This window comes from Daldinia decipiens (assembly GCF_022478715.1).
Source record: "Daldinia decipiens strain CBS 113046 unplaced genomic scaffold F4813scaffold_15, whole genome shotgun sequence".
NCBI classification, from domain to species: Eukaryota; Fungi; Ascomycota; class Sordariomycetes; order Xylariales; family Hypoxylaceae; genus Daldinia; species Daldinia decipiens.
The window spans coordinates 241,752-253,890 of NW_026054558.1; the positions used below are offsets into that span (position 1 = coordinate 241,752).

Here is a 12,139-nt window from a genome sequence, read left to right on the forward strand (position 1 = left end):
GACTGACATGTTATGCACGGTGTGTGGGGCGCCGAGCAAATCCGGGGTTATGTAAACCTCCAATCCGTGTGGCGACTCCAACTTAAAAGGGCATCCGCCATCTTGATCTCATCCTGCTCATTCACGCTTAAGATCTTAGACTATTTGACTACATTTAGACTATGAACATCGCGATGCTCATGCACCCCCATGATATTCTGGGAAAATAAGGTAATTGATCTCCAACTTGAAATTGTGACTGTCTGGTTTGCGTACGTCGATGACTTCCGGCGCAACCTCGAGACGCCCTTACGTGCCATTGTCACACTTTGTCATACATAGAATCCAACGAATGTTCGTATGATACAAACATCTTCTATTGGTATATAAACTATTTTATTTGAAATTGTATGGTCTTAGCGTAGTCAATACGGCGCAGAATACCTAACTTAAACAAATATAAAAACCCTGGTCTACTATTGTTAGTCCCTTCATATTGTGAGGAACTAGACAACCCTATTATTTTAGGTGATCTAATAGTTAGAATAACACATAAACCACTTGCTTCGTACACCGAACCGAAAGCAAGTCTCCTGAAAGCAATGATGATTATCCTTCTCCCACCTTCCTGAATTTTACTCGACGAGTAGACCTATGCGCCTATGTTTACCCATAACTACCTACATGTAATACAAAGGGAACATGAAGAAAAAGGAAAGTCGTATGAAAGTATAGTGAGACTGTTCTAGGATAATATTTGCATCTCTTCCTTCCTTTCGGGGGCAAACCTCTCCTTGTATTGGTCCCACAGCTTCTCTAGCTCAGTGATGTACAGATCATGTAGTCGATCGATCTCCGCCTGGTCCACAACGGCCGACTGCGTAACTTTGATCGGAGCTCCGACCACCACGTTCAACGGGCGGCGGTACGGCATCAAGCCTACATCATAATTGAAAATACCTCGTCCGTGTAAGAATGGTAAGGTGAATTTCCACACTTTTAGGACAAACATCTGCAGTTTGTGTACGAATGGGTGCTCCTTAGGATGCAGTTGGTCGTACAAGTTGTTTTCCCCAAATGCGAGTACGGGCACCAGGTCCGCGCCGGTCCTAACAGCAATCCTGACGAAGCCCTTGCGCTCCTTCAGGATCAAACGCATCTGACCTGGTTGCGCTTCGAGAGACTCTCGAGCGCCACCGATAACAATGGTGACGGCGCGGCCCATGCCCTCTCCATTCGGTCCGCCTTTTGTCAGGATATTGACAATAGATTCCTTCGAAACGGATCGTAACCCTAAGGCTAGTATATATTCGCGATACAGTGGAATACGGAAGTTCGAGTCCAATGTTAGAACACTATTTGTGATGCCGGGAAATTTCTTAGAGAAGCCCAAAGCCTCGGTGCCAAAAGCCGCCATCGCGCCATGGGAGATAATACCATGCGGGTGGTAGCCGAAGATGTACTTCCGAGTGGGCGGCAGATCGCAAGTTTTATGAAGTTTGGCTGGGAAGTAGCTCGCGAAGAGATGCCACATGTAGCTTTTGCGGAACCATTCGGATCGGTATCTCAACGATCCATCCGTAGCAGCCTTCGAGCTCAACACATGTAGAAGGTATACAAGCAGCAATGGCCAAGCAAAAGGATTACCACACAGCGCGAAGAAGATGGAAACCGTTATGGCGATACTCATGCAGTGCATGAGCACAACAAATGTCTGCATTCTGCGTTTCCATGGAACGTTCCACGGAGCCCATCGGATCCCTCCGTTGGCACTTGGCCTTGGAGACGGATACATCTCGTCCATCGTTAGATCATCCAGCTCAGGACACGAATCATCGTCATCTTGCGAGTTAAGACCGCGCCCATATGGTACAATGTCTGTGCCTTGTCCGTTCAACCCAAATTTAAGGGTAGAAGCGTAACTGGCTCCGTCTGTCTTATCTTCATCAGTAGTTTCTAGCCCATTGGCTGGGGTTTCGTAGCCTTCTTCCGTGGAATAAATACTCCTATCAAGACCCGAAGAGCCGTATTTCTCCCTAGACTCGTCCCTATTGTCGGGTTGCGCCTCGTCTTCGCTGTTTAGTTTCTGAGGCTCCAGCCTGGTCGGCTCGGATCCCGGGGCGTCCTTCGTATTGGTTCTCCCGTTGGTAGGCTTTTCTCCCTTCCCCTTCGGGGTGTTGTCCATCTGGGGAATATCTCCCACTTTGGGATCTTTACGTCTCGAGACCTGGTGTGGAGGGCTCGCCTGAAAAGCAAGGGCCCTGGGAATATGAGATATGGTAGGACTTGGACCAGGCAAAACAGCTCGAGCGGCACTGAGTGAATCCTTATATGAAGAGCTTGAATTGCCTAAAGAAGATGGGTGAGGGGTACTGTCGCTGGTTACACGGGATGTGTGGGTTCTGCCGGTTGCAGTCTTGTTCGTGCGAGGTGGAGTACGAGGACTGGGGAAGTTAAGACAGTCGTGGATCGGCTAAGAGGGGAGGAATTCTCGATCAATACCTTTTCTCTCTCGACAGTATATTCAACGGCAGGGGCGGACATACAATACTCGATGAACCAGAAACTCTTCTAGGTTTCCGCTCTTTGCTGTATACGGATTTAATATCGTGCGTAGGACCGATTGTTGGGTTATTCCTCTCGTAACCTAGCTTAGAATCAGAATCTGCTGCTTGAGTTTGATCTTGATGGCGCCTCTGTCCCAGACGCGGCAGCTTGGAGCTGCGAGGGCTGTTGTGAGGCTCCTGAGGCTCCCGAGGCCGAGGGCTTTCAGGCTTGCTATCCGCCATGACTGATGATATATATAACGTCCGAGTATGGCTCCGGTCGTTAACTAAACTCAAGATAGACATACCTCTATGTGGGCAAGTAGAAATGGCAACGGCGGTTTGCGTATCGTCACTTTAGAGTCAAATTCTATTCTGTATTGTGGGTTTCGTTTAGAGTTTTCCTAGGGGACTCGTCTCGTCTCCGTTTGCTAGTAGTATATTAGGTTTGCGTTGTCTTAGGTTGGCGCAAAGTCTACCGTGTCAGGACCTGGTGGGTAGTGTATGTATGGACGTAAAGTAGAATAAAGTAGACAGCCTAGGTATGTACCTAGATAGGTAGGTAGCTAGTATGCAACAAGAGACGAGCCTCGGTAGCCTCGGGACGCGGTACATAGAATGCGATAGAATGCGACGGGGTTGACGATAATATGTACAATACAAAACGGGCCGAGTTAAAACTCAGGCAACTGAAAACGGACCCAGTGCACTGGGAGCTGAATTGCTTGTACGAATTACGGTACATACATGGTAACCTAATAGGTAGCTGTAGGTAGGTATGCAATTTTAGTTGCAGTGGGGCTTACCTAAGCTTACAGCTCATCGTTACATGTATGTATGTATGTATGTATAAGTATCAATATGACGTATCGCGCTAGCATGTGCAAAAGCATTGGCCGAAACCTCCGAAATGCTTCTCTAGGGCTGTACTTCGTAACACCGTAACATCGTAACACCGCAGAAATTCACGCTACAGGACATCATAGGTAAGCTTCCTCTCAGTGATTATTCTACCATTTCGGCTCTATTTCATATAATTTGATATAAAATAACGCATATCGTCTCGACGATAAGAATTATCATTCTCGTTTTATTTCAGACCAAGCTAAAAGAAAATGGTTGTTAATTGTTAATTTAGTGCTTCGGACCTACTAACTCAAATATTAAAAGAAGAAAGGAAAAGAAGTTTCGTTATTATAGACGATTTCATTTATACTACCATAATTAGGTAAGCTCTCTATGACATCCGAATAATTAATATCCAAGTCTATTCTATTCTATCTATATATAGGTATTCTCCAGGTATTCTCCCCAAGTGTGGATTGGGTTCTCAAAACACATCGGTTGTCAAACCCAAGAAAGCCACTGAGGGGGTATGGTTGAGACCAAAGGCTATTATTGTTTTAATTGCAATCTTGCGTTCCAACCGACAATGCATCTTATGAGGTCCCAGTCGCCATCTTGACCAACCCAATCCGTAACGACCACACCAGTGCTCCCGTCACCCACCTTCAGGCCTTTCGGCCCCTTGCCATCAGCCCCGTGTCGTAAACATAGATACTCGATGATGGCTGGGTTTGCCTTGGCCGCAATCTTCTCGGGCCAACAGTTAGTATTGAAGAAATTGCTGGCACTTAAAAAGTTCACGTAGAAAGGCTGAGCCGGTGCGTTCTCCTTATAGCCTTCACGTCCTGGAAGGGGGCACACTGGCTCGGCTGCCCGTTCAAGATGCTCTCGCGCGAATTCGATTTTGGCTTGAATGTTCTTATTCTGGTCAACCTCGTAAAAATCTTGTATACGAGCAATGCCACTTCCGAGTAGTCCATTTTCACAGTTGTCCGGCCAGACACTACCGTCGAGCGCCCATCCTCGACCTCCCCATTCGCCATTCAGGCTTGGGTCGTTATGGTGCCGCCTAAGTAGCACAATTTTACCTCGTACTTCGCTAATCTTTGGAATGCGCGGTTCTGTGTACCATCGTTTTCCATCCTCGTAGAACCGCTCCTTGAGGATCTTGGACAGCTGCTGGTCGGTGCCTTTACCAGTACCTTCGCGCTTCACACTCATAATAAGAGCCTCAGACGGATTGGCGTCTAAGAAGGAGTAAATAACATCTAGCATATCCTTAAAGTATTTGCTCCCCGTTAGTGAGATAGGGAACGCGCTATGCACAAGTGCCAGTTCCGAAGAATCTGTGCTGACGTTTACGCGGATATCGAAGAACCGCACACCGTTCTCTAGCTGTTCACGCACATTGACCGCTTGGCATCGGACTGAAGGTAGTGCGACATGGCAAGTCGGACTGTTGTGTGTACCCGGTATGGACAGAGCCGATAAAGGGTATTCGTCGCGCAACTCGCGCATCCAACTCGAAAGATTGGTGGAGCTGAATATGGCAAGACAACTGCTGGCCTGTACGTAGATAGTTGTGTATTCGTTGAGAGCACCATCTAGCTTCGTCATGACCGTGCTGCGCTGTGAAGCACTCGGCACGTCTACTTGATATCGGTGCCCTTCAGACTCGAAAGTCAAGCGAATGACTTCTCGGCCCGGGTCGGGCGTGCGAACATCCGTAACTCGGGTCTCAAAGCATCCGATAGTGATAGAAACATCACGGCGGTCCTTAGCCTCGCCCTGGATGCGGACATGAGACGCAATGGATGTAGAGTTGAAAATACCAGTAATCTTGCTCGTGATGTTACCGACGGGGGTATGACGACCGGATGAGGGTTGTCCTTCAAACCGCTCCACGAGCTTAAGCTCTAGCGGAGTGATTGTGAGGTTACGGATAGTTAAATCTGCCATTGGATTACAATATTGAATTAATGGGGTTCCAAAAAGACGGTTGTAGAGCTAGATAGGATGCGCCGGCGCCGACGCTGTCGAGGCGCATCAATACTTATGTAAGGCCATTGCTCCAGCTAAGCGTCAGTCCGTATGTAGGCATTTGCGATAGGCGTGCGTAGGTAGGTAGGTACCTAAGTGTAAGGGACCACGACACCCTAATTCGACCCTAATTGGACAAGTGTACCTAAGGCAGTGGGGATCTCATAAAAACACAGCTGAAGTTTATTATTTTTCCTCCTTTTTTTTTCTTGGTAAAAGCAGCGCCACAAAATACCAAAGGGAAATCCTTGAAACGTTTGTGGTAACGTTGAACGCCTATCATTTAATAAAGAATGCAGCATCTTTAAAAACCCATTGTCGACTTCCTACGTACGTATAACACATTCCTCAGTTGATGTCATAAGTTACCTGGGTTACCTAGGTATTCAGGAAGCTGATGAAGGAGATGGATAGTTTAATAAGAGGTACTTAACGTATGATGAATTATGAGATATTATGAGATACATGTATCAGCCACAATGTATGGATAGAGTGCAATCGGATGTGATTGGCCAATGCAAACCTCCAGGATAGCGGGAATACAATCGTTCGGACAATCCAACTTACACAATAATTATTATAGCTCTCATATATTAACCAAAGAGACAGTCAAGAGCGATGATCCGGGAGTCTCAACAATATGCGGCCTCGTATATTTAACTGCCGTCTTATAACTAGGTACCATGGTTCATATAAACGAAGCTTTGCAAGCCAACCTTGTACCACTGAAAAGATTAGTCTCACGTTATCGACAAAAGCTACAAAAGTTAGTTTAATATATCCTGGAATTATAAGGCTTTACTGACATATATATAGCAAATGGTCATAGGTAGATTAAATAGCCATTCTGTAGGTTCGCCGAAGGTGTCTACAGGTATACGGAGTGCAGAAGACTTCGGTTATGGGGCAGCTATTTTTGCTTCCCGCGACTTCGCAACCTGGTTGGAAGACGAGAACTTTGTACGCAACGTGCTTAGGAGTCTCTTTAAATCGAAGATTGGCATACAGGATAATTCAACCCCCATCAATGTTTTGTGTGCGGTAACAGACGGACTTACTCCAGAACGACTATTCAGCGAGCCTCGGACAGGTCTCTCGATATTATATGGCTCGAACGATTTTCTTCCTGGCATATGGTCTACCGACGATGTTGGATCAAATATCAGCCAGGATAGAGAGTCTTCCGTGTCGTTCCTATCAGATCCCCTACCTAAGGATACCAGGCCGCTCGAGATCACACTACCACTAGCAAATACAATTTTCCAAAATGGGAGACGATCCACCTTATTTGCAAGCAGATGGCAACGTGATGAGGAGAGTTCTCTAGGGCGTACTAATATAGAGGAGAAACAACACCAGAGGATATGTCTCCGTGCTGTTTCGGAGGGTCATATAAGGCCATTCCTACCTTTGTTACCATTGACTCCCCCTCGGAAGATTGTTGCTGGGTTGGGTAATATCGTTCGACAGGTCGAAGTCAACGGATCTACGACACCAGCATCAAAAGAGCTAGAGGCTTTAATACCGAAAGTTTTTGACACGAGGTCTGGACGAGATATATCATACTTACCCGGACCTATCGGGGTATGGTGTTGGGTCATACCTCCGGATGTTGTGGAAAAGCATAACCTCCTCGGCCTAAAAGTCTTCGAAGCTAAATCATCTCAGTCGGAAGCGGAACTGTCGCTTGAGGCCATGAATGTGTTTTCCGAGCTACCATCTTCTGGGTGCCGATTGCACAAAATTCGTACGTGGCAAATTTGTCTAAGGATGAACAGTCAAGCTAACGAATACACAGTTAGTGGAGGAGGAGGCTGGGGCCTCAAACAAGGACTACTCTCGCTCGACCCAGAGACAAGCTATTCGTTACCAGGCCAGGATGATGTTGAGATGTTCATAAGAGCATTCCATGAACGTAATAATCCTAACTCATCTGAGGGCCTTGTAACACCGGGTTCATATCTCATGTTCTGCATCGAGCCGCATTGGACGGAGAAAGAGATTGAGCTAAGCCAGAAGATTACACCAACAACGGCCATCGGCGTGGTTCAAAATAGCGACCAAGAACCCGATTCCGCTAGCTTATCGGATAAAGTCGATATCGTCGACGGTCACTTCGGGGTAGTATCGAAGACTGGAATTTTCTTGAAGGCTACTAATTTGCCTCATGCGAGCGAAACCACCGAGCAGCCTCAATCATTTACTACAAAAGTCGACCTTCCACGGGCTTCTTTTCTCTTATGAGCAAAAGCTTTGCTACATAGCAACTGAAGGAAGTATCCTGAGCTAAATTAACACAAAGAGAAGGATAACGATACTGTACAACATGTGTGCGTAGTTTCAAGGACTGGAGTATGTATTGTTACGACAAGCCAATTGGAAGCTATCCTGGGAGCATGCAGAATGTACTTCGTAGGCCTACCAAAATGTTGTAAAAGTCGTCGAGTTCGTAAAAGTTTGCCCCTATTTGGCGGTGACATACAGTATCCATACAGTGCCTAATGCACGTAGTCATTTATTTCTCAATTAGGCTAGATGTATGCAGCTTATCCACCTTAGCTTCTCACCAGCCAGCCAGCTCACTTATCGGTAAGAAAACAACGTCAAAGCTCTAGCGCTACAACACTGTAGGTACCACCTAACACGTACCTACCTTATGTACCTACTTCCTATATTCTTCAGTGCAAAGCCGCGTCCAACTTGTCGCTGACGTTTACCAAAACATCCATTTTTACAACAACATTACAATGGATCGCAGTCTCGATGAGATCGTTGCTGAGTCTCAGGTATGAATCAAATTAATGCTATATTCATCAATGCCGTAAATTATAATCTAGCCTGCTAACTTCAAGTGCAGCACAAAAAAAGAGGCTCCAGACCTCGTAGAGGTGGTGGAGGCCGGCCTCGAGAGCGCGACTCTTATCCCCGCGACGGCGTAAGAAAGGTAACATACCAAACACCTATATATAAAATATCTGTTGAGCTAACTAGTATTCTATTATAGGTGGATTCTTCTTCCTCTCCCTTCTCGACCACCCACCTCCCTATCTCGAGCCTCCCGCAATGCCATCGACTTGCGCTTAATGTCACGGTCTTCGATCGGTGATGGTATATTCGTTCAGTGACAGCAGCTAACTAGCAATCTCGTTCTACGAGACAGTCAACCAGAGATGATTCGAGAAACCTGGATTCGTAAGTACACTACTCTATATTTCATACATAGGCGGCAAGCACTAATATACACGCAGGGAGTGGGTTCACGATAAATTCGATGATCCTAGCTGTAAGTCGAGCTCTCAACCCAAGCCTCGAACCACGAGGATTAACGATTTCTCAGCTCGTAATCGCCCGCGACACCCGAGACAACGTTCTCCAGATCGATTCCAGTTAGTGCAAGCCCTTATGTTCAAGAAAGCAATATTCTAATATCAATGTTAGGGAGACTCGCGGAACCAAGGTCAAGGTAGAGAATTTGCACTACGAGCTCACCGAAGACGATCTCGACGTAAGGGAAATACTATGACTAGCTGATTGAGGGGTTATATTAACGTGGTTCTAGGGGTTGTTCAACAAGATCGGACCAGTAGTCAAGCTGGAGCTGTTGTACGACCGTGCTGGACGCTCCGAGGGCACAGCCTTTATCACGTACGAGAATCGCGACGATGCGATGGAGGCAATTAAGCAGTACGATAATGCCAATGCCAAGGGTAAGAAGAAAAAATCACACTGGTAAAAAAAAAATATTGAAGATTGACTAATATCATACAGGTCAGCCTATCCGTTTGTCAGTCGTGTCCTCGGCACCCCGGCGTAACCCCTTCGACACTGCGCACATGCCTGGTCGATCATTGGCCGAGAGTATCACCCGCCCGCGCTCTCTCTCGCCTAGACGGTATTCTGAGAGAGATCGGGGTGTCGATCGCTACGTGCCAGGTGGTGGTAGTCGATCCCGTAGCCCTCTCCCTCGCCGACGTGGTGGCGGTGGTGGGAGACGACCTGGAGCACAACGTGAAGGACGTGAAGGACGAGGGGGTCGCGAGGGACGTGAAGGGCGTGAAGGTGGCGGTACACCAAACGGGCGAGAGCGGGCTGGCCGAGATGGACGTCCAAAGAAGACACAGGAGGAACTTGACGCCGAGATGGCTGATTATTTCAACCCGAGCGGCAGTAACGACACAGCTCCAGCGGCCGAGACGGCTGGCGCCATTGTCTCGGCTATTGATGATGTGGATATGATCGAATAATCGGTTCCTAAAGAAACATCCCTCATATTTGTATACATGCTATATGTAGCTCATCCCAACCGGCTAGAGAAATGAGAGTGTTCTGCGTTGCGGGTTATATAATGTACTTAACCATAACTGTTGTGATTTTTGTCCTCCTTATTTGTATTGGGGGGTCTTATAGGGCTTTCTTATTGTACCTCTAAATTATCTAAATAAGCATGTTCTGTTCGGCTCTCTAAGTTGTGGCATGACTCTCAGTAAATGCCATCGCGCCTATCCTTCTACATGCCTTAATCGTTCTTCTTCCTCTTCGTCTGCAGCCCTTCCGCCACCGCCGCCGCTACATCCTCCACCGTCGTGCCCCTCTTCCGCTTCCCAATCTTCTCCTGCCCTAATACGGTATCATCCGCCACAGTCCGATACACCTTCGCCGCGCCGAGGAACGAGTCTGGCGCGAACCCGCCTTCTTCGGACAGCGTGTGCGCGATCTCCTCCATCTCAGTTACCCAGCGATACGCCTTCGGCGCCATGCCTACTACCCCTTTCTCCGCTAGCTCGTAGTGCCGAGGCAGCACTGCCTGCAGCTCCCCTTGCAGGTCGGACAGCACGCCCAGCCGGTGCGCCGTGGCGAAGGACTGGATGGCGAGGGATGTAAAACCCTTGCTGAAGCTCGCGAAGCACATTTTCAGGCCGCTCGCGGCGCCGATCTCGGGCGAGATGTGGCGCGTGTTGAGCGTGGCCGCGAGCTTGGGTCCGAAGCCCGGGATCTCGGAGAGCTGGTGCGGGCCGGACGTTGGGATCCGGGGAAGAGTCCATTCGGCGCTGCTGGCGGTGCTCTTGGGCGGCGCGGGCGGCAGGCCCAGGATGGACCCGTCGATGAACCGCACGCAGAGCCGCGGGTCGAAGAGGGCGGCAATGCGCTTTATGCTGGACGGCGCCACGGCGTTCAGGTCGGCGAAGTACAGCGGGTTATCGGCGGCGCGGCGCAGGGGCCCCGAGACGGCGTCCACGATGCGCTGGGCGGTGGCGACGGCGTCGCGGGGGGGCACGACGGATAGGATCACGGGGCATTGCTGGGCCAGGGCCTCGTCTGAGTTGAGGAGCTCGATCTGGGCGCTCTTGGCGCGGTCGAGGGTGTCGTTGCTGTTGTGATATATATATTTTTAAGTATGGGGCAGGCTTGGGAGAGAGGGGGGGGGAGGGGTGGCAAGGTAGGGAAGGCAAGGTAAGGTAAGGTAAACTGACCTTCGACCTTTGACGTTGGTCGCTACTGAGAATCCATTGGCGATGAGCAGCTTGGCGATGCCGACACCCATGTCTCCGATCGAGATTATGCCGATCTTGGCTATTGGAGACGACATCCTTGCCCGCGAGTTGAAGGGTTGTTATATACCTAAGTTACCTACCTACCTACGTATAGGATTCAAAGTATCGTGAAGATGTTTAACTTAGATACCCAACTTGCAATGTTTTCAGTTTGCTGCACACGTTACCTGTGTAACCTATGTGATTGATGATGTATCTAACCTATGTTAGGCTGTTGTTGTACGTTAGTGCGATGACGAGCTTCCCGCATGAATGTTTGTTTGTCGGGGGGCTCGCGCCATTGTTCTGCTATGTCGCCCAATAAGCTTGGAGAAAACAGATTCCTCTAGGTTACAATTGTCGCGGTTGGGCGCATACGATATAATGTCGGTAGAGGTTGTCCCGGCCGTTTGGAGTATTACAGACTTGAGAATATGAATTAGATGGCTATGGAGTAGTTATATAGCATTAGTTGTGTTGATATTAACTACCTAACCTAACCCAAGTTATGCTATGTCAGCTAAGGTTGTTGTTTGTTTAATAACTACCTACCTACTAACTAACTAACTACTCCTTGTAACTTTTGTATGGAGGATCTACATATACTGAGATGATGATGCTGAGCCAATAAAATCGTTAATAATTAGTATTTGATAGATCCCTGTTGATTTTGTTACCTACCACCTACCTAGTGTAAGTCCTAGTGTAAGTGAAGTAGTATTATTCGGATGCCACAAGTTATTAGAATACCACCCTCATCCTCCTACCCAAACATAATACATAGTATTAGTTACCATCCAGATATCTATAAACGGTTAACCAATCGTAATAATTCCCATCTCCAAACATCCTTACCGACATATCGCGGTCGGCGGGGTCTAGAGGGTTAGTTAGCTATACGGTAATGACATCGTAGAATCTATCCGAATAGAGAATGGACTTCGTCTTCAATTACACCGGGTCGGCCTATCCGCATATCATTCTCTCCGTAGCAACCGACTAAAAAGCCTTATGTGGAAGCTTTTCTAATGTACCTCGGCGGCCTAGCCTAATGAAGTATTCAAGTCATCATGACAGAGGTAGCTATCTGCATCTACATGTACCACCTATCAAGCTTTCAGCCCTTCTCCGGTCTCTTAATCACTCAAATGTCCCCGGCTGCGTATTGCTCAACTCCCAAGAATTTGCCCGACTCGT

The 12,139-nt window shown here is 47.9% G+C and overlaps 5 protein-coding genes across 5 annotated transcripts; 2 read left to right on the top strand and 3 right to left on the bottom strand.

Annotated features, from left to right (window-relative positions):
- Positions 1–138: 138 nt before the first annotated feature.
- F4813DRAFT_358271 (DAGAT-domain-containing protein) lies at positions 139–3,326 on the bottom strand. Its single transcript, XM_049243212.1, has 2 exons — positions 2,526–3,326; positions 139–2,452 (listed from the first exon to the last, which is right to left on the bottom strand). The coding sequence occupies exons 1-2, from the start codon at positions 2,829–2,831 to the stop codon at positions 725–727; spliced, it is 2,034 nt and encodes a 677-aa protein (XP_049099844.1). The 5' UTR covers positions 2,832–3,326; the 3' UTR covers positions 139–724.
- A 167-nt stretch (positions 3,327–3,493) lies between these two features.
- F4813DRAFT_63203 (PLC-like phosphodiesterase) lies at positions 3,494–5,429 on the bottom strand. Its single transcript, XM_049248713.1, has one exon. The coding sequence runs from the start codon at positions 5,328–5,330 to the stop codon at positions 3,921–3,923; it is 1,410 nt and encodes a 469-aa protein (XP_049099845.1). The 5' UTR covers positions 5,331–5,429; the 3' UTR covers positions 3,494–3,920.
- A 390-nt stretch (positions 5,430–5,819) lies between these two features.
- Positions 5,820–7,655, top strand: F4813DRAFT_396053 (uncharacterized protein; the record flags this gene model as incomplete). The annotated part of the gene is made up of 3 exons (XM_049247781.1): positions 5,820–6,177; positions 6,254–7,158; positions 7,210–7,655. Exons 1-3 carry the CDS (start codon positions 6,095–6,097, stop codon positions 7,653–7,655), a joined length of 1,434 nt encoding a protein of 477 aa, XP_049099846.1. The 5' UTR covers positions 5,820–6,094.
- Positions 7,656–8,005: 350 nt separating this feature from the next.
- F4813DRAFT_63226 (RNA-binding domain-containing protein) lies at positions 8,006–9,966 on the top strand. The gene is made up of 8 exons (XM_049248714.1): positions 8,006–8,197; positions 8,269–8,355; positions 8,572–8,603; positions 8,660–8,694; positions 8,749–8,797; positions 8,850–8,916; positions 8,971–9,118; positions 9,180–9,966. The coding sequence occupies exons 1-8, from the start codon at positions 8,159–8,161 to the stop codon at positions 9,653–9,655; spliced, it is 933 nt and encodes a 310-aa protein (XP_049099847.1). The 5' UTR covers positions 8,006–8,158; the 3' UTR covers positions 9,656–9,966.
- Positions 9,792–11,106, bottom strand: F4813DRAFT_63297 (6-phosphogluconate dehydrogenase C-terminal domain-like protein). The gene is made up of 2 exons (XM_049248715.1): positions 10,883–11,106; positions 9,792–10,780 (listed from the first exon to the last, which is right to left on the bottom strand). The coding sequence occupies exons 1-2, from the start codon at positions 10,996–10,998 to the stop codon at positions 9,928–9,930; spliced, it is 969 nt and encodes a 322-aa protein (XP_049099848.1). The 5' UTR covers positions 10,999–11,106; the 3' UTR covers positions 9,792–9,927.
- Between the last annotated feature and the right edge of the window lie 1,033 nt (positions 11,107–12,139).

Bases quoted from the DNA above. Each gene is read 5' to 3' on its own strand.
- F4813DRAFT_358271 (XM_049243212.1), bottom strand. From the start codon at position 2,831: ATGTCTATCTTGAGTTTAGTTAACGACCGGAGCCATACTCGGACGTTA. The intron at 2,453-2,525 runs GTATGTCCGCCC...CTCCCCTCTTAG, and splicing joins TTTCTGGTTCATCGAGTATT to CCGATCCACGACTGTCTTAA.
- F4813DRAFT_63297 (XM_049248715.1), bottom strand. From the start codon at position 10,998: ATGTCGTCTCCAATAGCCAAGATCGGCATAATCTCGATCGGAGACATG. The intron at 10,781-10,882 runs GTCAGTTTACCT...ATATCACAACAG, and splicing joins ACCAACGTCAAAGGTCGAAG to CAACGACACCCTCGACCGCG.
- F4813DRAFT_63226 (XM_049248714.1), top strand. From the start codon at position 8,159: ATGGATCGCAGTCTCGATGAGATCGTTGCTGAGTCTCAG. The intron at 8,695-8,748 runs GTAAGTCGAGCT...ACGATTTCTCAG, and splicing joins TAAATTCGATGATCCTAGCT to CTCGTAATCGCCCGCGACAC. The intron at 8,917-8,970 runs GTAAGGGAAATA...ACGTGGTTCTAG, and splicing joins TCACCGAAGACGATCTCGAC to GGGTTGTTCAACAAGATCGG.
- F4813DRAFT_63203 (XM_049248713.1), bottom strand. From the start codon at position 5,330: ATGGCAGATTTAACTATCCGTAACCTCACAATCACTCCGCTAGAGCTT.